This window comes from Polistes canadensis, unplaced genomic scaffold (assembly GCF_001313835.1).
Source record: "Polistes canadensis isolate GaletaPanama2010 unplaced genomic scaffold, ASM131383v1 scaffold_73, whole genome shotgun sequence".
Lineage (NCBI taxonomy): Eukaryota > Metazoa > Arthropoda > Insecta > Hymenoptera > Vespidae > Polistes > Polistes canadensis.
In genome coordinates, this window is record NW_014569620.1 from 257,193 (window position 1) to 285,066 (window position 27,874).

The 27,874-nt window shown below is 32.7% G+C and overlaps 1 protein-coding gene across 2 annotated transcripts in view; it reads right to left on the minus strand.

Moving 5' to 3' along the window:
• Nucleotides 1-27,421, minus strand: part of LOC106786412 — a 52,463-nt gene extending 25,042 nt beyond the window's left edge. The window contains exons 1-2 of one of the 2 annotated variants that reach the window (XM_014747780.1): nucleotides 25,775-27,421; nucleotides 12,853-12,965 (exon numbers count right to left, since the gene is read on the minus strand). In XM_014747780.1, coding sequence (XP_014603266.1) covers nucleotides 12,853-12,964 — 112 coding nt within the window. In that variant the 5' untranslated portion in view covers nucleotide 12,965; nucleotides 25,775-27,421. The remainder of the gene's footprint in view (nucleotides 1-12,852; nucleotides 12,966-25,774) is intronic. The other variant, XM_014747781.1, reaches the window with a different exon arrangement.
• Nucleotides 27,422-27,874: the final 453 nt, after the last annotated feature.

The following is a 27,874-nucleotide window of genomic DNA, read 5'->3' on the forward strand; positions in this document are numbered from 1 at the left end:
CCACCCACCGCGTTGTGTGGGAATTTAATAAAGCTGAGATTAACATGAATTAAAAAAAAAAGAAAAAAAAAACACAAAAAAAGAAAGAAAAAAATGATTTGTAATATTATTTCAAGTTTGTGGAAAATTATTCTTATTCTTATTATTATTATCATTATTATTATTATTATTTTCTAATATTTTTTTTTTGTTAAAAAGCGATATCACACGAACAAGTTGTCGATGTTGTTTTACATAGATTTAAAAGCCGCTCGTCGTTTAAGTAGAATCGTAGAAAAGCAGAAATTTATGTTGGCTGTGGCGTGCGAACGGACGGACGAACGAACGAACGAACATTTTCGTCATCTTGGGACGATCAATCATCCTAATCAGTGGCAAGTGGTGAGTTTTCACGGTCCGCGGAGAGAACTCTCTGCTCCGAAACGGAAGCTACGAGAGAAAAAGCTTTTTGCCGCGAGCAGATGTCGCACTCTTGGATGGAAGACGTGCGACGAGTTAAAATACGATCGAAGAGCACGTGTCTAAGGAGAGAAAGTGAGAAAGAGAGAGAGAGAGAGAGAGAGAGAGAGAGAGAGAGAGGAGCCCGTGCTTTCCTAATAAAAAAAAAAAAAAGAAAAAGAAAAAATAACTAGACACGTTGACCAAATCCCAAGAAAGAGATTCGTACTAAAAAGAAAACGAAAAAGTTAAGTGTCATCGTGTACCCGCTGCTACTCATTTTTATCGAATTATTTATAATATTCAATACCTTGTATATATATACAAGAAAATATTAAATATATTGTTGTTCTTTCTATTTGAATTATATTCAATTACTTAAGTATCGTACACCAATTAAGATATCGTACAAATTCATGTATTGTATTACATTATACAGATGAATTTATCGATTAGTGATTATATCAATAAACTGTGTTACGCGAATAAAATCTAAATATAAATCAAATATTTTCACTATCTCTCGTTAATGATTAATTATTAATAAATAAAATACGAATAATATAAAATAAACAAAAATATTATCGAATATTCTTCTAATTAAATTGTTCTTAAATTACACTGTAATATAACATTGTACCGAAACGATTAAATAACGGGATAGAGAGAGAGGAGGAAAATAAAAATTAAAAAAGAAAAGAAAAAAAAAAAGACAAAATATATAAAAACGAGATAAAAGCAAAGAAAAGAAGCGTCGAAGAAGGAACGAAAAAAAAGAAAAAAAAAGGCAAATAAGATCATTTTTCTTTTTCCTCGGGTTGTTTTTTCTTGGCATATCTTTAAACATTTTAAACCGGTCAAAAATGGAAAGTATATTTAGAACAATTTTACGAGAAGATTCGAAGTACGAGCTGAAAACTTTATATTTCCATTTATGCCAGTTAACGAGTCTGCTAGCCGAACATTTACGGTTTCCCCGTCATACACGATAACGACTTGCGGAAAAGCAGTTTGCTTTTGCTCCCTCCCTCCCTTCCTCTCTCTCTCTCTCTCTCTCTCTCATCCTTTCTCTCTTTCTCTCATCAAGCTTCGTCAATAAAATGCCTAATGTCATATTTTTGGCACCGAGAGGAAGTATCTCGCGAACGAAACTGGACAGCTCGCAATTGGATCCAATATCGCCATTATTACGTGACCGCATCCCCTCCCCCATCACCCTCCAACCCCTCCCGCCCTTTTCTTTCTTTTTTCAACGACTCCGGAAAAGTAAGGTCCGAACGAGTCATAAAAAACTTGATGGCAAGTTGACTCTCTCTTTCTATCTTTCTATCTATTTCTCTCTCTCTCTCTCACTCTCTCAGTTATCTATACACTATGGCTGTTTTCCGGCTATTCTTGCACCAGCTTTGCAATGATATTCTATTTGACCGCGGAAATCTCCCCCCTTTGATGATCTATGCGGGGCATTAATTTCTATGAGAAAATTCTTACGATTATGGGCCGTAATAAAATTCCGATGTGAAAGAATTATTTTAAAAGAATGATAAATTAAATATAGAAATATACATTGTTTTCTCTCCCTCTCTCTCTCTCTCTTTTTTTATCTATTCAATGAATTTTATTTTAGAATTTTTTTAATTTTGTATTTACCGTTTATATCATAAATGTTCTATTTTTTTGTTCCCATTAGATAAATACGATAAGGGCTAATCTATCTGATGTAAATAATTTAATTTATTTAAGGAGAGAAAGTCGAAGTATCTGTTTTTTTTTTCATTTTTTTTTTATCTATGTTTATATTCTTATTATTCTATTTTTTAAGATTTCGATGCACCGTTTATTTCGCAAGTGGTACTATTTTAATATTTGTCTTTATAAAATAGTATAATAAAATTAATCTATCTATGCAATTAATTTCATTTATTTAAGTAGAAGTTGGTATCCGTCTCTGTTGTATAATATCAGTATCACATTTTGTTTACATTTTTTTTTGTTTTCGTTATTTTGATGCGTTGTTTATTACGTAATTATTATCTTATCATTTTTTTCTCTATTAGTTGGATATAATAAAGATTGATCTATCTATGTCAGTCATACTGAAATTGTGACCCGACACAAATTTTCTTTTTTTTTTTAAGAATAACCAAAATTGTCTGACGGTTACTTGACCATCACCACCGTACGACCCTTTGCCGACGGGATCGATTCCCCTTATAAATACAATATTGAAAATACATTTATTGTTTTCAAACCTGATGACCTTTTTATTCATGGATTTTCAATCGGCACCAATGTACGACTCACTTGATATTATAAAAAATAGACATATGCAAGCCACGAAAGAATAAGGTTGAATATTTTTGATCTATATAACTAATTAACACTAAATTTACAGACATTTTTGTATAAATATTTCTACGTATACCTGTTAAAGTGGCGGGTAAAGAAAAATACATATTTATTAGTATGCATCAAAAGAAAATTACGAAATTAGGAAAGCTCAGGTGGAAATGTTTTTGAAATATATATATATTATTTTGTATTAATTTGTTAACAATGTTTAGCTAATTAATATCTATATTATTTTAATAGGAATCTAATCTATATCTATCTAATCTCTATTATTCATTTTATATCATTCTTTATGTAATATCAAAAGAAAAAAAAAAAAAAAAAATATAATTCCACTTAGTATTTTCAGCATCTAGCTTCAATTTACAAATTAACATGAATGAAGGTGAATAAGTAGAGATTTAATTAGGCCTCGTTCTCTCGTATTTGAGCTTAGTATGTAGTAGCATTTGTGAAGAAGAGATGAGAGGAGAGGAGAAGAGAGAAAGAGAGGAGAAGAAAATACACGTGACAGATGTAGAAGACGACTGCAAATGATATTAACATGGACGGCATTTAACGTCGCATTTCATAAATTACGAGAGCCATTTCTAGCTTTGGCGATATATGGTTTATGTTGGTCGAAAGTTCGCAATGTGTTTTTCAAATTTCACGAATGATATTAAATTTATTATAATACAGACATTTTTCACGGTGTAAGGTACGATGACAGGGGAGGAGGGGATGGGATGGGGGTTCGATCATATGGAATTTAATGATTTCTATCGAACAATATTTTTTTCCATGACATACTTTTCGATTCATATGATAACTATACATATATATATATATATATATATATATATATAGATACATTCGTGTCATCGTAATATTTTCTAAAATAAAGGAATGAAAATGTAAGCAAGCTCTAAAGCGTTCGTTATTATTCATAATTAAAAATGTAAAACCCTTTGCATTGTAACTTTATGTAGGACAATTGATCAGCAATTCAAATTTCATTTTCTTCGACACAATTTGTGTTTTGCGTGTTGGACTATAGAGATTTTACAATCTAAAGATAATAAAGGTACAAATTATAAGACGGGGGTTATAAAAGCGTTTAATATTTTTCTTGGAATTTGTTTTCATGAATATCCAATTCGGGATGTAAGTACAGAAACCTATAAAACGCAAAAGAATTAAGAGTAAATTTAAATGTCAACCCTCTTTCATTAGTAATGTCAAATAAAATAAAAAAGTAGAAAAAAAAAGAATCCTACTCATACATCATCTTCGAAATAATGAAGAATTTATAAATAAGAATCTCTTAATAGATATACGACGACTTATAGATACCATGCAACGCGCGAAGGATTTTAAAAATAAAACAAATTTCAATTTTCTTAATATATAAATTTAAAACACAACCAGCCTCATTCTTCGGTAATTAAAAATCAACTTAACAAACTTATAACATTACGACAAAATAAATGGGGTGGATGATCATAAATAGAAGCTCGTTAATAGATACGCGACATGGATATATAATAATAATAATAATTAAAAAAAATCGATTCGATGAAAATGGACGGGCCCTTGTCTTGTCAAAAAGGGCAAAAGCATCATTCCAAAGTCATCTCCGTGTTCGTTAGCGCGTTAACGAGTTTTTCTACTTCCTGCGTGTTCACACGCGGCCCGGCACGGTTCTCGTTCAAAACCCCTCGAACCACACGGCATATGACGCGTGAAAGCTTCACGTCGGTTAACGTTTAAAGTAAAACGAGGAGGGAATAATACTATAGAAAGGAAAGAGAAAGAACAGGAGGAGGAGGAGGAGGAGGAGGAAGAGGAGGGGAATGAGGACGGGACGGGACGGGACTCTGGCTTGATGCTACGAGTGCCGGTGGTGTAGAGTCCGAGATAAATGACATTTCTGCGACGAAAGCTGCATGTCTAAAATCGTCGTCGTCATCCTCCTCCTCCTCCTCCTCCTCTACCTCTTCCTCCTTCTTCTTCTTCTTCTTTTTCTTCTTCGTTGTAGTCATCGTAGTCGTATCGTACTTGTCGTCTATACCCATCTCTTTTTCACTCTGTTTCTGAATCCTCTTCTTACTCCCTCCCCCACCCCCTCTCACTCACTCTCACTCTCACTCTCTATCTCCACCATTTCCTCCACGAGTAATCCGTTTGTCCTCCGTGTTGGTTATTTCTGGCGGATTCTGATGTCCCGTACGCCATTACGTCGCGTACGCCTACGCAATATTTAGCCGAATCGTTCTTTACGAGGGTTGACTGTACTTTTCGGAAAAGAAGAAAACAAAAACGAAAATAGAGAGAGAGAGAGAGAGAGAGGGGGTGGTGGCGGAAAAGGGGAAAGAGAGTAATAGAAGACATTGACATCTTACTTTCTTCTCTGTTACATTAGATATAATCCTCTTCTCTTCTTGAGAACATCAATTGAAGAACAAATAAATCTCCATTTTTATTCTTTTTTCTTTTCTTTTCTTTTCTTTTCCTTTTCATTTCTTTTTTTCATTTCTTTCTCCCGTTAAAGGAAATAAAGAAGAAAGGGTGGGCGGTAAGGGATGATACCCATTTTATCTGCTATATAAAACAACGATCCGAGTAGAAAGAAAACTATGACGTTTACGTTAAACTCGATAGAGAAACTGTACGATATGAGAGAGGTGGTTGCGCTCCTAAGGTTCTTTATTTCGTATGGCTTCGACCTTAAAGTTTTTCTTTTAACAACTTAATTCGCAAGAGGGAACAAGGAAGAAAAAGACTCTGTTCGGGTTAGTAGGAATGATAGAGGAAAAACGTTTAAGAAAATACACGTTCTTCGTAAAAATAAGAGAGAACACTCGAGAAGGTACTACCTACGTGGACGAAAATGAAGGACACGTTAGTTTTATAAAACGAAAAAAGAAAAAACACGCAATTCGTTCTCTTTCTTTCTTTCTATTTTTCTCTTTTTTCTTTTTCTTTTATTTGGAATTTTGTGGAAACTAGTTTTTCGCAAAGGACGCGAAAAACGAATGAAAAATGTCTTCCTTTCTCGCGTTTCAAATTTCTTCCTTCCCTTTTGTGTGTGTGTCTCTCTCTCTCTCTATTTCTCTATTTCTCTATGTCTCTCTCTCTATCTCTCTCTTTATTTTTTTCTAACTCTATCCTTTTCGCAGGATCGCGTGACACGACAGATTGCAGACAGACGAAATAGCACGCGTTCGAAAAGTATTCCGGCGCCATGCGTGCAACGAACGTCTTCCTCGCTCGTTCATTCGAGATAAAAAAAAAAAAAAAAAAAAAAAGAGAGAGAGAAAAGAAACCAATAGAAACAAAAAGATAAGAAAAACAAGAATAAGAATAAGAAGAAGAAGGTTATCTAGAGCGGTTAACTGAAATAAGCACGGTGCCAAACTTTGGTGTCACGTCGAGTGAAATACCGTACCGTAAAATGTACGAAATGTCAAGATTCTTCGCCAAAATTTACAAAACGTATCTTATATCTTTCTTCTATTCCATTATTATTATTATTATTTTGATTTTATGAAAAATTACATATTAATACGAACTAAATATTGATAAATTGATGATAATATATTTCTCTTGTTTTTCTAATATCGATAAATAACAAAAAATATATATAACGTAACAATTTTATCAATCTACAAAATTATTTCTATATCTCATTCCTCTCTTCACCCTATCTCACTCTAACTCTATCTCTCTCTCGTTAATTTATAAGACCGATACTAATAATTACTTTTCGTGTAGATACATATATGCAGAACAATCCTTGTTAATATTCATATTTCGACGAATGTTCATGCCGTAGAATATAATAATATATTTACATCGCGATCAAAACGGCCAATATTTTTTGTTCATCCCCGAGTCCAGTAAATACATAGAGGAGAATAACAACTAGTATTTCATTGGACACAAGTCCCGCGGTCAACTAAAAACGATTACAATGAGAGAACGTGATCGAGCTATCAATAGCAACGTGTGTGTGCGTGGATGGTACGATATTGACCCTCGATTCGTCTCGCACACTCTTCCGATCCCCTTAACTACCCACACATATATACACATACACATGTACACTAACACACATGGATAGGTTCGTTTCATACGCAATTAAAGCGTATACTAGGCTCTATTTACCACTCTCTCTCTCTCTCTCTATACGCCTCGATGAATGATGAGTTCCGACTAAAATCCGTGAAACGAGCCCTTCCTTTTCTTTCTTACCTCTCCCCTAGCCCCACCACCCCATATCTCCTTTCTCTCTCTTACTAACTGCACCATATGTAATCTCGGTATTTCTCTTCTTTTTTTTCTTCTTTTAAATCCCTATCCCGATCGAACGGGATTTTAGGAAGGAATAGAAAAAGAAAAAAAAAAAAAAAAGAAAAAATAAGTCTTCCCGGATCATTCCACCCTATCGTAGAGACGCGTTTGGGATAAGAAAAGGAAAAGGAAAAGGAAAAGGAAAAGGAAAAAAAAAAGAAGTAAACCGGGATTTGTGTGTTACCGCTACTACTACGGCTGGAAATAATCTCGACGACGAGATGCAAGAACATCCAAAGGGTGTCCCTGAATTTATAAAGCGTAGAGTAACAATATATTTAACGCGATTAATTATCGAAGCGGACAAAAAAGGGGGAAAGATTATATTTTGGATGTTAACGTTAATATTTTCGTTAAAATTGTTTTCCCAGCAAGCGTACGAAACGCGTACGTTTTCACGAATTAATTCAATAATTCAATTCGAATAATACATCTATATATATATATATATATGAATTACAATTTTCAACCAGTACCTAGAAAATTATATTATTATTTAGTTAGTTTTTATTTTAAATTCAAACAAATATAGAAATATCAATTTTCGTATGCGTAAATTAAACGAAAAAGAAAAAAATCGACAACGTATAACATAAAAAAAAAGGAAACATATATTATATTTTATTCAATAAATTTTAATCCCCCATAATCGATTGCGAATAAAGTCAAAGCGGGTTAGCCCTTAATAAAAATGAAAAGTTTCAACAAAAATTCCCATTAATTTATTATTAACAGACAAAAAAAGAAAATATAATGAAAAACATTTGGGTACCATAACGCCGCGCGTTACCTATAAGTTATTAAATTAAACAAAATTTTCAACGAATCCTAATGAAAAGAGAACAATTATAAGATCCCCCCACCTAAGGCCCCATATTTCAGGGTTCCCCCATTTTCCTACGCAAACGCTTAATCCGCGACTGCCCATCATATCATATGGTTCACCCTGTATTATACATGTTCGTGTGGGTGACGCACGTGCGGAGATGTAAAGAAATAGAAAAAAAAAAAAAAAAAGAAAAAGAAAAATAAAGGAGGAAAAAAACAGTAAGAGAAAAAAAAGCGTACGTGGAAAGACGATGGTGGATGGTCTCGTGCTCGAAAGAGGAATCGACTACTAAACGGGAATGGATGAGGGACGGTAAGACGAGAAGGATGAAACAACAGGGTGAAGAAAGGGGGAGTGAGAGAGAGAGAGAGAGAGAGAGAGAGAGAGAGAAAGAAGAGTACTGCTGACTGGTGGCAGGAATGCGTTAATGGGCTCAAAGAGAGAGAAAGAGAGAAGGAAAAAGAAAAAGAAATAAAACCAAACGACGTACGACGTCCAGATGGCGAGTCGTTTTCGCGAAGATGCATTTTCTCAAGCAGAATGCAAGAAGCAACAAGCCCCGTTGATATAAGCTCGAATTGCACGCAACGTTGCGAAACGATATAAAGGTATCCCTAAACCACCACCACCACCACCACCACCACTCGACACAAGTATGTAACAAGTATTTATATTTGGTTGATATCTCTTTCTTAAGAATATTCTAACGTTGATGAATAATTTTTCTTTTATTTGTATATTGATTTATGAAAGAAATTATATTAAATTAATTAAATGAAATTATACAACGGTTAAGGAATCTAAATATTTGAACAATTAAATAAATATTTAATTATGTTATTTATGAGATTTTATGAAAACAACAGAATTTTTAAACGAACAATTTTCTAAACTTTTCTAAACTGTATAACAATTTGAAATTATTTGAAGAGGCGCACGCGTGTAACGGTAAGATGATGTTTCGCAAAATGTTATGACCTAATGATTACTGTTTTTTATCTAAAAAAAAATAAAAATATATATTTCTTATTACATTAGTCGAACAATCCTAGAATTTTCTTTTGAATTCATAACAGGAATACAAATACACCTGGAACTAAGCTACTATATTATATATACATACATACATATACCTGTGACATCAAAATAAAAATAAATAATAAAAAATACTTAAAGAAATCCCAGAAGCTCATTGATATGAGGAATCCCAAGGAAGAAGGGTGTGAATTGCGTGAGAATCCTTTCGTCTACCGGAGCGAGCCGTCTAGAAATTTTGATCTTGGTATATAAAATTCCACAGGAATGGTATGTGCGCGCGTGGGTAACATTCATTCGCACGACCAGCAGCAGGACGATGATCGTGTATTAGGGTATGTATACATAAATACATACATACATACATATACATATAAGTGTAAGTATATAAATACGCGGTTAGAGACGTTCGTGTAGATGAAGAAGAAGAAGATGAAGAAGAAGAAGAAAGCTCAGCAGGATCGTCCGGTTTCTTTATGATCTGCTGAAGAGCTTCGTCGTCGCAGAGACTGCGGCGGAGAAGACTGGTGCATTGTGAGAACTCTTTCAAAAGGGGAAGAAGGTATTGTAGAAAGAAAGAAAGAAAGGAAGGAAGAAAGAAAGGATAAAAAAAAAAGCAAACAAGAATGTCTAGTGGTAATAATAGTAGTCGTAGTAGTAGTAGTAGTAGTCGTGGTTATAGGTACCAGTGGGTTGTGATTGAACTCGTCGTTACTCGTTACTACGATCAATAGAACCGGACGGATCGTTGCGTAGAATTTATGGCATATTTCGTCTAACGAAATAATGACACGTCGACCACCGGCTACGAGCAACCAGCTCTTGAGACTTGTTGCTTTACTACTACCGAGTAAGAGATTATCTTTCTTTCTTTTTCTTTCTTTTTCTTTCTTTCTTTCTATATATATATATATATAGGTAATATACGTAACGTTCATGGAAGCGTGCTGCTAAGTAACGTATGCCAGACTATACTTCGAACGAACGATCCTCTCCATATGCGTTTCTCTTTCTAAGTGATGTGAGAAAATAACGAGGTCTTGTGACTTGTCAACACTATCTTAAAATATGTACTCGTATGAATAACATATATAGCTAGAAATATTAAGCGTAGCAATTAAATTGATACCTTTTTAAAAACAAATTTAATATATATATATTTATAATAGATTTGTGTTATATTTCGTAATGGTATTCAATTATTTTCTATGACATTGGTACATTTTTTAGGCATTTACCGAATTACTTTGACGAAAACAAGATATCAATTTTAATGCGATTAATTTAATTATCAAAAGACTAAAATTAATTATTACACTCTTAATTTGATAAATCTGAATAAATGGGTAAACAAATATTTGTTCAAGAATTTTCAGTAACTCGATACGATTTCTGTTAGAAAAAAATGCGAATGATTGTTATCTCTCTCTTCTCATCGTTGGTGTAAATGGAGGGCTAACGGAATGAAAATTTCATTCGATGTGATAAAAGATCCCTACCATCCTATCCTCGAGGCTACTACGATAGTTACGGTATGACTCGTATAAACGAAATATTTTTACGCCCAGAGCAATGTTTGCCCGAAGGAATCGAGGGTTGCAAAACCTTTTTCTTACTTCTTCTTCTTCTTCTTCTTCCTCTTCTTCTTTCCTTTTATTTCCACATCCAAACCATCATCCTCCACCGCCCACCCTTCTTCCTATTTCTCCTTACTATAGCGATTCTTCGCGAAAATACTTTAGGCACGAAGAGAAATGAAAAAAAGAAACGCGAGTGACCGGACTGGGAGTACTGGCCGCGTGTATTGCCAAGGGACCAAAGGGAGAAAGAGGACCAAAGGACATCCAAACCAATAGAACGAGGGATGCTGGCCTCTCAGCACGCTTCTAGAATCACTAATGTCAGCAATATCCTGTACACGTAGGCAAACATATATATATAGGAGAAATGGATGCGAAGTATTGCCATTGCTGGTAGAAAACTTCTATACGTATATGTATATGTGTATACGTTTTCTTTTTATCTCTCTCTCTCTCCTTTCTTTCTTTCTTTCTTTTTCACACACGGAAAGAGAACAACCACGTATATATCTATATACATACATATGTATATACAGTGAAACCTTGGATTGCGAGTAACTTGGTTTACGAATTTTCCGCAAAATGACAAAAACAAATTTTGATTTAATGAACGAACGATATATTGCAATACGAGCAGTATATATATATATATATATATATATATATCATCTATACAAATATTTTATATAAATAATAATCGTTCAACGTATTATCCAATTTTCCATAATGTATTTTTTTTTTTTTTATTCTTACGACGAAATTCGAGTTTTAATATACGAATTGCTTTTTGGATTACGAGCACATTTTTTTTGAACGAATTATATTCGCAAATCGAGGTTCCACTGTGTGTATGTGTATATATATATATAGAAATATATGTGTACATTTTGGTATATGTATATAGAAAGTGTGTTTAAAGCCCTCGGCAAAACTGTGCGTGGAACTTGCAGCAAATATAACGATTTTAACGTGGGTAAAGTTCGTTGCAGATCGACACGTTATTAAATATGAACGAATCGTCTGCTCAGACATTTATAGATGATATTGAAAATAAATCTCAATCATTTTGTCTACTCGATTTTTGTTTTATTCGACGTTTTGTAAATACGAACGTAAATATATATATATATATATATATAAACGACCCCCCCTGATATTTCGGTAACGAGACGATCTAATAACGATTTTTCTTAAATGTTCATTTAATTTAAATGATCAATTTTTCAGCATTAATTAATTTTTATCCTCGTTGAGTAACGAAAGACTCGTTAAAATGATTAATCTCTCTCGACGATTCGTTGAACAAATAAGATTAAACGTGTACATAAATTAACAATAGAATTGTTTACGAGTATTAGGTTCGTACATGCAAAGAATAATACGAACAAGTATGGTAATTAAATTATTATTATTATTATTATTATCATTATTATTATTATTATTATTGATACGATTTGAAAATAAAGCGCATAGTTGTGTAGTAAATCAACTTACAGACTATTTTTCTACAATGAATCGCATTGAGATCAGTGAGCTCGAAGCTGGGATAACACACCCATTCGACCTTCCACTTTTCTTGGTGATCGAGGGGAAAACTCGACAACGGGCGCACCAAGCAACGATGGGGTTGGTGGGTGCATCGAACGAAATTTCCGAGCGAACGAATTCGACGAAAACAATTCTCTTAGCTGCAAGAAAGAGAGAGAGAGAGAGAGAGAGAGAGAGAGAAATAGGGACAGAGGGGGGAGGAAAAGAGGGAGGGAGGGAGAGAGAGAGAGAGAGAGAGAGAGAGAGAAAGAAAAATGGATGAAACGAAGCTCGGAAGCGCATGCTCGAACGAAGCAACGTTCTGAAATTTATTGCCACCCACTCGAGCCAATCAAACCGAGATTCTTGCACGGATAATCGAATCATGCATGTATTTGCATACGTTTCGTTGAAAATTTCGTTTGGTTCGATGTACCACGCCCGAGAAAGAGAAAGATAAATAAAAAGAGAAAAAGAGAGAGAGAGAGAGAGAGAGAGAGAGAGAGAGAGAGAGAGAGAGAGAGAGAGAGTGTAAGAATGGAAGAAAGATAGTTCTTCTGCGATTGTGTGTATGTGTATTACTCACAGATTGATACTATATACATACATAGATATACATATATATATATATTGTACATAGAAACGGGATTATTTTTCTATAGGGTGTTCCTTCGCTTCACTTTTATATACGTGTATTGTGTATGTATATATCGACGAGGATGTAGATTGTAAATAGAAGAAACGAAAGTGACTCACCGTTCGCTAGGGGTAGTTCGGCTAGTGGCAGTAGGAGTAGAACTAGTAACGACGAGGATGACGAAGACGGGGTGAATCTCCCTTTCCGACGCGGGAACGTCAGTCCCTGCATCCTGAAACAGGCAAACAGACAAATTTATATACCTACAGTTATATAATACATATATGGATTCTTCTTGTGTGTATATTATATACATATATATTATAGGACATATTCATCGAAGTGGTCGTATATTCGCGTAGTGGGCGCGGTTGAACGACGTTATTTTCAACATGCTTTTGCCGCGAGCATGATCTATTATACATATATTTGTATATGTGTATATAAGCATACATATATATATATATATATATATATATATATATATATAGGTACACATATGTATTAGATTGCAAACGATGTCCAAGAGGGTATAACGAAGAATCGAAAATATTTCGACGCACGTGTGTACGTTTCAAGAGAAAGAGTGAGAGAGAAAGAGAATCTAGTAAAAGGGAATGAGTAAAAAGAGAAAGAAAAAGAGAGAAGGAGAAAATGTACGGCCGGATCCATTGGCTGTAATGAAAAATCGCTCCCTTCTTGAGCCCAACCAACGATTGACCGTGAATTAAGGCTTTTGTACTTTCGATTAGTAGCTTAGAAAGATCGTCTACCACGGTACATGCGATACCATCGTTTCAATGCTCATGACAACAACAACTACAGCCACGATGAGACCATCTTTTATATCTCTCTCTCTCTTTCTCTCCTTTTTTCGAGATGGGGGTGGAAAGGAAATCGTCTAGTTGCTATCATCAGAATTGTTTGGTCAGACTTGAAGAAGATTCTACGTATTTTTCCTGCCGTTATTTCGAAAGAGCCACGTTTATTATCAATAAAATGTGAATGACAGAATAGGGGATGGGGGCGTTAGAAAGAAATAAAAAAAAAATGTCTCGACGTATATTGCGATCGAACGAAATACAAACGGAAATTCGATATATTATGATTTCTTCGTTTTCTTTTTTTTCTTTCTTATTTCTTATTTTTCCACAAAGGACGAAATCTATTCGCGAAAGATATTATTTAATAATGCGACTTTTTTATGAAATCATGGGGACATTTACATACATTGTTCTTCTTTTAAGTTTATACTTATAGTTAAATATATATAGAATTGTATTTTTTTTTTTTTTTTATCATGTTACACTTATACGAGTTTTGCGTTTAATACAATAAACGTAATTTTTCTTTTTCTCTCGTTGTGCGTGTAGTTTCAATATTTGTCGTACGTTGACCGCAAATTACTCGCCTTTCTATCCACAGTAGTCAGAGTAAAAAGTTATGTTAGCCATTATGGATAATACACATGGGGACAAATACGAAGTGAATAGTCTCATTATATCTTTTTCTCGCTCTCGCGCACACACATAGACACGTGTGTGTACTACATATATATATATTATTTACATATTCATATGTAGAACACGAAGAATGTCATCATCGATTATAGATCATCTTGATAATTATAATTGACCATTATTCGATGGGTATAATAAAATGAAAGTAAATTCGTTTAAAAGTAAAAACAAAAAAAAAAAAAAGAAATAAATAAAATAATAAAAGAGAAAAAGTTAATTAAATTAGTGGAGAGCAAAAAATGAAATCGTTAAGAGGAACTCATTTTTAGATTTAAGAGAGGTACCAAAACGTCAACTTTTTTACATCCCCGATCGTAAATATTAATTAAAAACTCCGTGGGATGCCTTTTATCTTCGAGGAAAGAGAAAACGTGTCTCTCGTCCTACATTTAATATTATTCCACTGCTATTAGACATTTATTCATCTACTAATACAATCTTCCATCTTGCTGTTATATTATGCGTACGTAAATACATGTATAACCATATACTATGTCATAAAAAAATATTTGGCCACAGCAAAATTTATAATATATATTCATTTAGAAACAATTCCAGAGTTCTTATTACTGTATACTTTTATTATTCTTTTTGCTACATATTATTAACTCGTAATCTTTATCTGATGTCACATTCTAAAAACACAACAATTTGTATCGATAGAAATTTGATAAAAGTTATTAATCACATTTTCAATAGAATCGATTGTTTCAATCGTTCTCTGTAAACTTAACGTACAATTAATAATAAATCAAAATTATTTTCAAAATGATCAAAATCTCTTGGAAAATGTTTATAAATAATAAAATAAGACATCATATTATTACACATAGAGATTGACGCCGTAAAATTTCATAATTAAAGATTAAATAAATGATATTTTTTGTTCTCTTGAAAATATATAATATAATTTTTGTCTAAATCTCTTTTTAAATATAACTTTATTAGAGAGTGGTCAAATATTTGTCTAACTTACAAAAATTATTGGAGTTCAGAAGTAAAAAAAAGTTACGTGGGGGCATCGTAGAACATTAAAAATGTAAATTAGTCCTTTCGACATGTTTAGAAACAAATAAGTGCGCCGACGACGATCGAGTAATTTCGTGTTCTTACAGAATTACAAACGGCGATCGTATCCGACGTCGATAGCCATGAGTCACGCTACATAGCGATAAAAAGAGTTCAGTTCATAAGTGGGACGGACCACGTATGCCCAGTAATACCTGAATGGCTGGTTCGCTGACATGCGACACGTTGCATACACGGATGTACCCTATAGGTATGTTTTCTATGCGTATATGTGTATATGTGTATAGATCTATGAATGTATATGTATGTACGCATCTTTTCAAACATAAAAGAATAGAACAATGAAAAAAGAAAAAACAAAGAATTCAAAACCAAGGATATTCTTTTAAAAGGATTTCATGCATGTTTCTAATAATAAGAACTTAATTATTCATACGCATAAGTGATTTAAATGAAATAGTTATTCAAATATGATACTGGCCCAAACATACTCGCTTTACCGATGAAGGATTACAAAAAAATCTCGTTAAAATTAATATTTATATATACGACACAAGGAATATTTTATTTTTCAAATATAGTCAAAGAAAGTTAAAAGATTTTCAAATCTCTAATATATGTACTCATGTATATATATGTGTGTGTATGCGCAAACTTTAGTTTTAAAAAACCAAAAAATAAATATAAAAATACTCGCGTGAAAGAAACACAAAAAAAAAAAAAGAAAAAAAGAAAAAAAAAAGAACTAAACGTACGTGCATTCATTTAACAAGCAAAACGTAACCCAAGCGCCGATATATAAATTCGTAATAAAAAAAAAAAAAGAAAATAAACAGTGAAACGTCCGAGAGAACAAATATTTCCTGTAACGGATGTATCCGATATTTTGTAGAGCATTTTGGTGAACGAATCGAAAAGGGTCGAAACCCCCGTACGTATTGGTTGCATCTATCGTTTTATTTGTATTTTCTCTCTCTATCTCTCTCTTTCTCTTTCTCTTCCTTTTTTCTACCATTCGCTTTTTTGTCGTTAAAATTCATCGAAACCAAATAGAAACATAACGTATATGGCAATATAGATATGAATATATGTGTAAACACTATTTATATACAAAATCTTCAGCTATAACTCTTCTACGGGAATATCGAGAATCGTTAGTGGTATTAAAATCTTTTGAGTGATATGTACTAAATAAAAATACTAGTAACACATAACTGACGTTAATTAAAAATGAAAAACAAAAAAAAAAAGAAACCTCTCAAATTAAGTATTACCAATTTCTCAATCTATTTCAATAGATATATTATATAATAAAAATGGAATAATTTGACATAAAATAAATATAATATATTAACTTGTGAATCACTAATAATCAACGATTTAAAGCATATTTAAATGAACGTCAAAGTAATTCGATGATATTACAATAAATACAATATATTCGAAATTACGATTTACGCATTGTTGACCAGTTATTTTCTACAAAATTATATCCTATTAAATACAGTTGAATTAATGCGTTTCGTAATGGTCATATTAATAATTGGATTACAATAATAAAAATTCGGAAAAATTGGTTATACTAAAATTGAAGTAAACGTTATCAACTGCAGTAATTTACAATAACGATTTGTACAATTTTATACTGTAATAATTAAATAAATTGCTTACATGTACAGACACGAACATAATTATGATCGGTTAGTAATATATTAAAATTATCATTAAAATTTTGAGATCTTATTAAAAAAAATTATATACTTTAATAATTACATAACAGTATTTGCATGTGTAAACACGAATTTACTATTGATCGATGAATAATGAATTAATTATCAAAATGATCGTTAAAATTTGTTAATATAATTTAAAAAGAAAAATTCTAAATAGGACACTTACAGTTATTCTTACAAAAACGAATGGATTTATGCATGAAAATAATTCGAAAAATTTGTAATGTCTCACATACGAAAGTATACATATAAAGTGAAAGAGAGAAAAGGAAGGATGATATCTTTGTTGGTGGGTTTCTACTACGCGCACGAATCAATACCAATCTCAAACTTTTGCGGAGTATAACACGATGATGAAGCAAATTGCTGAGTTGCCCGAATGAAATAATCTTTGACGTTTCCATTAGACTTATTGCGAGAATTTAAATGGCCGACTTTATCATAGTCGTTTATCATACCATATTGACAATAATGCTAATGTATTATAATTATATATATATATACACAACGCGCTTACACACATATATATATATAATACTACACATTCAATCCTTGAACCAATCTTTAAGTTTCTTTTTTGCATTTTTTTTTTATCCTTTATCTATCACGATAAAATTCCACAGTTATAATAAAAATATAAAATGAAAAATGTGTTATCGACAAGTACTATTTACAAAAATATTAATCGTATTTACTAGTGAAATTATATTTCTCTAACGATAAAATATTCTCTCTTGTAATATAATTAATATCAATTAGAAATTGGAATAATACTAAAATAAGTTTATATGTATAAGAATTTAGAAGCTTTTGCATTACGAACAAATATTAATTATTTCCAAAATTTACAGTAAAAAAGTAAATTAATACATATATAAAATACAGAGACATATATATATATTTTATGTGAAGATTCGTATTTCGGTTTGCTTTGACGAGTTCATTATTACACGGAAATGAGTAGATTAGTTAAATGATTAAGAAATAAACGAATGTGTGTATGCGCATCGAGCACAACCGTTTAGACACGACTCATTTTGAACAAAACTTGATAAACTCCTGGCCCCGATTTACGCTGTTGGGTTATCGAAACGATTTATTTGTCGATCGTACATACTCCATACTTTTTCACGTTTCTTCTCTTTTTTCCAACTATATAGTTTTTCTCTTTATCAGCGCTTTGACTTTTATTTTCTTACTTTTTTTCTGGTCCCTTTTTTACTTTTTCCTCTTCCTCACCAATATCTATTTAACGTATCAGAAGAAGACCACCGTGGCCTTTCCAACGAACGAGCAAACTAACTTTAGTCTTCGATAAAAATGTCTCTTCCGAGTAATACCACGCGTGTATATGTATGTAGTATATACGTGTACGTTGTATCTACGTCAACGGAAAGGAGAAAGAAAAATAAGGACAGCAAAAGTATAGGTCGGTAAAACGTACTTTACGATTTTTACCTTTCAAAAAGATCTTTTCTACAGCAATAAAAAATAAAAAAAAAAAAAAAAAAAAACCACAAGAAAAAGAAGCACACACCTTTAAAAGTTCCAATGGAGTTACACTGAAAATTGTCGACTAAAAAAAACTGGACAATCCAAGGCTGAGATGATATGATGACAAAAGTATTTAGATATTTTGAAAAATTGTCAAATATTCTTTCATTATTCGTTTTGTCTCTTCTCACAAATGCAAACGCACATATACACAGGATTATTCTACACTATAATACCGTACAACGGAACACACTAATAGAACACGAAAGTATATTTATATGTATATATTTACACTTGATGCACGAAACAAAAGGGTTGGCTTTTTTAGTGTTAGGAAGATTTTCACGTAGTGAAAGGAACGTCTGTCTATATGGTCGTACAAGTTTTCTTGATCGGACTCAAAACTACATGTACATCCGGCCTATGCACTGTCCACGTATGTACCTACTGCTTTCTGCCACGTGAATGGAAGGGACGAGGGATGCATTATTTATCATAGTACACGTGTACGACTCTGCTTCGTTAAGTACCGTGCCGGTGTTTCTTTAAGTTTTGTTTATGACCATGCTAGAGACAGCGCTTTCTCTTCTTCCTTTCTTCCTCTATTTTTCTCTTTCTCTTTTTTATCTTTATTTTTTTTTTTTCTTTCTTTCTTTTCTACATTCCTGATTCTATTCTCCTCTCTTCCTATATGCGTTGATTAAACGAACCGACATAAACGCCACCAATGTATTTACCTACGTATATGCGTTTATTTTAAAATCTAATTTTGAATATATTCCAAATAAAGAAAAATATTTGTAAAACGTACATCTTGTTTTTATCTTTCTTGTTTTTTTATGTTTCGATTTTTCGTTGATTTATTTAGAACTTATCCTAATGAAAAGGATTATTTTGATGAACAAAAAATTCGTTCCTCTCGAAACAAGATTTTTCCTAGCTTTTTAAGTAAAAGAAAATTGATCTCACTGAAATTTATACACGTTATTGTATACACCAATACTTCTAATTAAGACTAATTTTTAAAATATAGCAAATTAGTTGTGAAAAAATAAAAACTTATTTTCTATTAGTAAGAAATGTAATATTGAGTTAACAAAAACAATACTACTCGTTTTCATGGAAAAGTCAAATTAACGAATGAAGTACTCTTACTGTCACCAGCACTTGATCGGAATAATACGTCAAATAATCAAACTTTTAATGCGTATGTCGACTCTCTATCTATCATTATTTACTAAAGATAAGATAAGATAAAATAAAATAAAATAAAATATATGTTAATGTTTCTTATAAAATGGCTAAAAAATAAAATTCATCTAATTTAAAAAATATTGTGAATAAAAGTGATCTATGATATTACGTTAATTCAAAATGTATAAATGAAAAACGAAAAGATATGTTAAAAATGAGAAACAATTTTACCATCATCTACGATGATCATTGGTTATGAGATATATGATATTAAGAGAATTGTATCCATCGTGCTTCCGGTACCTTTCAATCTTAATTCCAACAAATGAAACGTGCCATTCGTCGCCAATGCATACGTGTTGTCTACACGTATTCATGGTAGATATTTGCGATGCTCTTGTTACCATTTATTCCCACTCAATTCATATAACAATACATATAAATGCATTGTATTCCCATCTAGTCAAATAATGTGTATATCAAAAGATAAATTATAAATAGAGACGATAGAGATAGTAATAGCATGTATGCATCATACTAGGTGAACAAGTATATTTATGTAATGCGTAATCGAACGAACTTGAATAAATACGTTAAGAAGAAAAATGTAATGATAAATATAATAAAACGTATCAATGATTAAATGTTAATTTGATAATAGATAGATAGTAGTAGAAAGATAATGTTTATTTGATAATAGAGAGAGAGAGAAAAATTCTTTGTATAAAAATGTATATTTTTCATTATTGAAAAGAAAAATACTAACTAAAACTATTCCAATAGAAATGGAAAATTGAAAATGTAAACAATATTTGAACACAGTTTTTATAAAATAAGAAGAATGTGACCGGTGTAAAAGGGATAACGATAAATAGTTATAAACTAATAAACGAAAATTATTCGATCGATAGGGTGTGCTACTTGAAATTAATTAATTTTTATATTGCATATATTATATAAGTTAGGAATGCTCCGAATCCGGCTATATAACAATCTCTTCTTTAGATTCTGCGAAATATCGAAATTCTAGTAATTAAATTTAAATTTCTTTTTTAAAAAAAAAAAAAAGTCTGATTCGAAAAGTTTGCTTAATAAATATACATACATGATTAAAAAAAAACCAATAAGAAATACATATATGAAAACATATTATGTAAATAATATTAATATAATTATAGATAAACATAATATTCGATAAAATAAAAAATTTAATATATCCCTGCATACTAATGATAATTTAATTCGTATGTTATATTTTATTAAAAAAAAAAATAAAAATAAAAATAAAAAAAAAACAAAGCAATTAAAAAAGGAGAGAAGAAAAGTTTTATTAACGTCTATTAACTCATAAGAGAAAGAAAAAAAAGGAAATAAAAGATAATTCAATTTATACGAAACATGTAATCCAAATGAACAAACAATGAGAGTGGATCGTGAAGGAGAGTAGTAGAAATTCAAATGAAAAATGTTGATCCCCCTCTGGTTGATCACAGTCGAGTGAGTTCATTCAAAGATTCTTAACTCGTTGTTGTCCGGTAAAGCTTCGTGTTCATTGTCGAGTGAGTTTCTCTTATGTTAAATCTCCATAGAGATCATTAAGCTGGTCGTGTATCTTAATGAAGCGACAAGAAGCTTCGTACGCGTGAGACACCCACGCAGAATCACGACACGTAACGCCTTTATCGTCGAAAAACTCGATTAACGTCGCGCACTTCGCTGAAGCTTGCATAGGAACACGCAAAAGCATTATTCTAACGAAGACTAAAGAAATTTATTTCGATAGCGAGATGTAACTATAAAGTCTAGAATGTGTATATTGTATGTTTTAGACAGAAAGAAGGAGAAATATTGTATAGATATACCGGGGGGACTGCTTCAATAACTATTACCACTTTTCGTATTCCCGGTATTTGTTTAATTTAATATCAAACATTTTCTACTCAAAGTTACACTATTTTAACTATTTTAACTATATTCATTGTTTCAAAAGTTAGAAATGTTATACCAGTCAAAGTGGCTGCTTTTAAAAAGAACCATTTAAAATTTACTTAATTTCATGATTTTGTATTTTAAAAGCATTTTCTTGTTTCGTGAAATCAAAAAGTTAACGGAGATATATTTGAGCTAATAATAATAATAATTATTTGACCACATGGTAAATCGACCCCTCCCCCTTTATTTTCTCTCTCTCACGATAAATTGAAATACGATGTACATTATAGTTTTTCAACCAATGAGTCTGAATTAAAATTTTTAATAGGTTGCGTAATTATAGCTGCTACTTTTACGATAAAGCGAGGAAAGTAATTAATTACTAAGAAATATTTCAGAAAGTTTTCGTAGAATATTCTTACATGTTTTCGAGAATGCCACGGTATCACAATCGTATCTTTAAAATAATATAATATAAACAGTGATTAAAGTTTAACACAGGTTATTAAAAATTCGTATAAATATTATAAGTATGTTCGATAATCATTATAAATAAATGTATTGAGCATATAATACGTTGATGGGAAATATTTTTTATAAAAATAATCATTTTTATGACTTTTCAAGATTATCAGTAATTTTTTAAATAAAACTCTACATTTGTTTTTTCTACGTATCTGATTTCTCATAACAACAAAAAAGATAAAAAAAAACTTTATTTTTCAGGATGTAATAATTTAAAGAAAAAAAAATATCCTTTCGGCACTCTAATGATTATTAACCCTGTTTCAAGATTTCTCAAGTTTTCCTTGATTACTTCTATATTTTTTTTTTCTCTCTCTCTCTCTCTCTCTCTCTCATTTTCTTCATTTTCGATACAAACGACACTCGTGACATTATCTAGTTTTCTATAGGAGCGTGATTGCCAAGTACCGATTCACTAGATTGGTAAATAACCATAATAACACGCTGGAGCATCGTCCACTTTAATTGCTTCGAGATGCTCGGAAATTGATTATTATGCTTTTTGTTACAGCCCAGCGTGATTCCTTTACCAAATAGAAAATGAGGAAGAAAAGAAGTAACAGCGTTCGCTCGTCGTCAATAGAAAATTTTCCCTTTTTATATCTATATATAACTATACCTAGCAATAGAGATCTTTTCTTCGGTATTACAATGATACCAAAAGTGCCAGGTGTTGAACAAGCTGTAGCCTATTCGTATTTTTAAAAAATTCTCCATAAGATCACTCCTTAAAGCCGGTAAACGAGAATGTGGTTTACAAACAATCACGTTTTTTCTTAAACATTTACCTATACAAATATAATTTAAATAACAATTAATACTAATTCCTACGATATAATCTATGTATTCCTTAAATCAAACTAATCGTTCCTGATTATCACAAATTAATTAAGAAAATAAAAAACAATTTTCTCGGCAATAGGAAAATATTGATATAGCGAACTTTATTGGGTCCAATAAAAGACTGACGTACGCCTACGATATGAATAATTACTACGAATCGAAGGTATACATGTTACTTACGTACTTATGTGACATACACGTCGATATTTATCGAACATGCATTACGTAAGTGACACAGATGGCTTTTGTCCAGCTTGTTATTGTCTTCTTCCATACAATTGACGTAACCTCGTTACGTTTTCACCATGGCAATTCGTCTTTTTTTTTTTTTAACAAAAATTCCTATTTTTTTTTTATATATATAAAAAATTCCTCAAATAATAGAATATAATAATGATTATAAATGAACGTAATGGAATACATTTTTCTATGAGATTTATCAAGATGTTATTTAAAAGATTCAATTAATTTAAAAATTCGTAAAAGAGAGAGAAAGAGAAAATGAGAGAGGATAGATAATTTCTAGAATCAAGCGGAACCATATCAAATATTTCGTGCGTCTATATAATATGCGTATGTATCTCTACGTACTACTCTCCTTATGTATTTACATAAGCTACGCGTATTTCTATATACACGGTTTCTCTTATGTTCATATACGATTTTCTCTATTACGAGCAAATAACAGAATTCCTTACGGTAAATTACGAATCGAGGATCCAACTATCGTCGGCTTGTTCAACGCAAAAATTTATAATTAAACCTTTAACCGGATTGACGTATATACGCCGCGAATTTGAAATACCATAGATACTACTATGTATTTCTCTACCTGATGGGACCCCATCTTAATAGGGGATCGAATTAGAAGTAACAATTATAGATTATAATAGATAACTATTTATTAAATTGTTCGCGGAAAGTAATTTTGTTTTTTTTTTTTAATGGTAAATAAAATAACTATTTATTTTGTCGTCACACTACATTCAATTGGATGACCTAAACGCGGTGTACCTTTCAAATCGAAATTTCGAGAAAAATAATTATCCTTTAAGTTAGTAAAAAAAACAGTAAAATATAACAAAAATGTTGACTTTGATTTTCCATTTCTTATACGATCCCCTTTTAAAAACCATGTAATAATTCTAATTTTAAATTAATAAACACATATTCAATTGTACAATAAAATATAACTTTTGTTAAAAATCGGTCATTTTAATGGGGTTGCAGTATAAATAATTATATATAAATAATCGGGGTAAGTTTTAGAGTTTAATTCATTGCATGTCGAAATAAAGAAACGTTGTCTTGTCGTAGATAAAGATCAGTCTAATGATCGAAATTATAAGGAAACCGAATTAGTCTGGGGGAAAGAGGAGGAGGGTGGAAGAAAAAAAAGAAAAAGAAAAGAAGAAACATCTTCAGATATTCTGGCTCTGTAAAATTTCGAACATTTTTCTAACGACTAGTTTCGAAGATAGGCAGGTAGAGATCTTAACAACCGACTTAGTGCTTCTTCGAGCGCATCGGGTAATATTCGAAACACCTGCCCCTTGATTACAAATGTAAATTGCTTTAATTAGATAATTACGCGCGTTAGGTGGATATTACGATAAAACCGGTATATACACTTTTTGTATTATACTCATCACACAAAATCATATAGATAAATAAATAAATTTTACTGATTTAAATTAATTCGAATGCTATTATAAGAATTATACAATTTTATCTTTATTTTAATGTTCTCTCTCGTAATTAAACGTTGAAATAAAAAGTCAACTTTATATTATCCAATTATGATGTAAGTAATAATAAATATAAGAATTTATTTTTTTTTAGTTTTATACTTTTCAAATCATTCTCTGGATCCTTTTGTGATTTTCAAATACTATAATATTATATATATATATATAAACTTCTTAATATATATCTATGAAAATAAAATAATAATAATTATTGAAGAAATCGAAAATATATAATTTGAATGGATTTGATAATTCAAACGTTAAATTATCGATTGATATAAATAATAAATGATTTTTAAATGAAAATTCAAATTCCATCAATACCAAACTTACTATATTTTTGACAATAAAACAATTTGTATAATTATAATTACAATTATCATTAAATCACAAATGAACAAAAATGAATAATAACACACATAGAAATAGATAATTTAAATAGAAAATAAAAAAAAAACCCGATCACACATTATATAGACCAGTGGTTGTAGACGTACGTTTAGAGATAATTCATCTGTAAATTGCAATATAAGAGAAACCGAAAAAGACAAAGAGAACCGAGTAAGTCGCCCTATAAGCGTCCCCTCGTGGACGATCCCGAGAGGTTGGAGTGAAGGGGCGCGAAACTCGCAACCCTCTTCTTCCCTCCGAGAGTAGCCTTGAATGGTTCGAAAATTCAAGCGCAAAAAAAGGAAATAGGAAAGCCGCACGCACATGGTCTTGAATACTCGAGTGACTACTGATGGTCACGCTTGCGAACGGAAATTCATCGATTTATTGACACGCACATATGTACCTATATACATATGTACGTGCATGCACATATATATATATACAATACATATGCGTTTTCTCTTTTTCTCTCTCTCTGTCTCTCTCTTTCTTTAACTATCCTTTTCCTCGTTCAGAGATAGATAGATAGGAAGAGAGAGAGAGAGAGAGAGAGAGAGAGAGAGAGAGAGAGAAAGAGAGAGAGAGGGAGAGAGTTTGGAGTGTAATATTCAAACACAAAGAGGAACTAACCTTCACGCTCTTCGAATCGATCACCGGTGGCCGAGGAAAGCGCGTCGCTGGGAAAACAATCACATAATGCACTGGACACTGTGTACACGAGAACACTGGCTCCTTTTCTTTTTCCTTGTTCTCTTTCGATCTTTCTATCTATCTTTTTTTCCTTCTTTAATTCTATCTTCTTACAAATTTGTTGGCCCTTCTAACGTTCGTTATTTTTTCCTTTTCTCGAAGTTGTAGTACAAGAAGCAACCAAAGGGTTGCGGTATGCGGTAAGTAGTGGTTACCACCGAAGGAAAAATGCCAGGGTCGGTTCAACGACAAAGAACAACAAGCAGCAGCAGCAAGGACGAGAAGAGAAGAGAAGAGAATATCGTCCCTCTCGTTCTTTCACTTCTGTTTTCTCGATCTCACGACCGACCTTTCTTCCCTCCCTTCTTTTTCTCTCTTTCTTTTGCCCTTCCAACTATTACTGGTAGAAGGAAAACAATAAAACTGCACGGAGTGTCGAGGAGCTGCTTGGCTATCTCTCTCTCCCTCTCTCTCTCTCTCTCTCTCTCACTCCCTCCCTCCCTTTTTCTTTTTCTCTCCCTTTTAAAACCGATCTTATCGTCCCTTCCACTGGATCTTTCTCTTTCTCGTTCACGCGGTTCTCGAACGCACCTGTCAAACGTGCAAAGGCGTAGAAACGAGGGAGATCCGCGTTGGGGTAAGGAAACCAAAATAACAAGAATCTTGGATAAGTGTTATTCGTTAAAAGTACACTTTTTCCTTGTCATAATACCGGCTTGTTTGTTAATAATATAAACCGGCTTTCTATATCTTTTTTATTTTTTTCAAGGAAAACAAATTATAATAGTAAAGAAGATAAATATACTTATAGTTTGTGATATATTACAAGTATACGTTGAATAAAGATGGTGACAATAATACAAGAAATAAGGGAAGAAAATGACAAAAATGACGCGACCGAGCCGCCGTCTTCTCTTTTCAAACGCGGACGATAACAATGGCGGCGTCCGATCGAGAGAAACGCCACGAGAACTCGTCCCAGCAACGGGGATTCCAAATGCACGAACAACATATAATACAGAAACCGGCTTCGAAGCGCACCACCAGCGTAGTATCGAGAGAGAAGATGCCACGAGTATTGTATATCGCCACGCGCGTACTCGCCTATGAAGTATCGTCGTCCTCGTCCTCGTCCTCTTCGTCGTCGTCGTCTTTCGCTTGATCTCTCGCAAGTATCACTCTCTCTCTCTCTCTCTCTTTTACCCTTTCTTTTTCTATTTCTCTCTCACTCTGTTCATCCCTACTTATCTTTCTTTCCCCTCTTGCTCTCTTATTTTACTCTACTCACTCCCACTTTCTCCTTTCTCTCTCTCTCTCTATCTATCTATCTATCTATCTATCTCCCACCACAGCAAAAGTAACTACACCTATCTGTCCTGTTGTCTGTCTCTCTCTATCTATCTCTCTCTCTCTCCCTCTCTACGTTTCTCAATCTCCTTCTCTTTCTCTGTTCACCGACCGACCGTCGTCGTCGTGATCTTCTTCCTTCCTCCCTCTCCTTTTCGTTCACACTCCCTCTCTCGTTATCTTCTCTCTTAGGAGCGCTCGCGGTGGCGGCTCTACGAGGACTACGAGGACGTTTAGCCAACGAAGAAGGGAGGAGGCAACGAGAACGTTTCGACGAAGCTACCCGAGCCGCCGCGAACCATGGCCGTCGAATAGAAAGCACCGACTTCGGAAACGAAGGGAGTGGTGGGGGATAGAGCAGAAGTATCTACTACACTACTACATTACTACACCACTACTCATGAGAGCTAGGGAGCAAAGCGATGGTGGGGGAAAACGTTGGGTACACGCGGAGAAACCGAATGAGAGTTAGATGCTATGGGGGTAGGGAAAGGGTAGAGGGGTGGAAGGGCGTCGCTCGATCGCTCGTAGAAAAGGCCAAGAGAACGTGTTCGGGCGTTTCCGGAAGCCCTCGGCTTTTCTTCCCCCATACCATGCTTTGCCAAATGAGCTTGTGGTGGGGACACACCGGCGAGTTTCAGGGGCACCCGCCATTACCGCGGAAAAACGAAGCCCAAGGTTGAAAGCCACTGT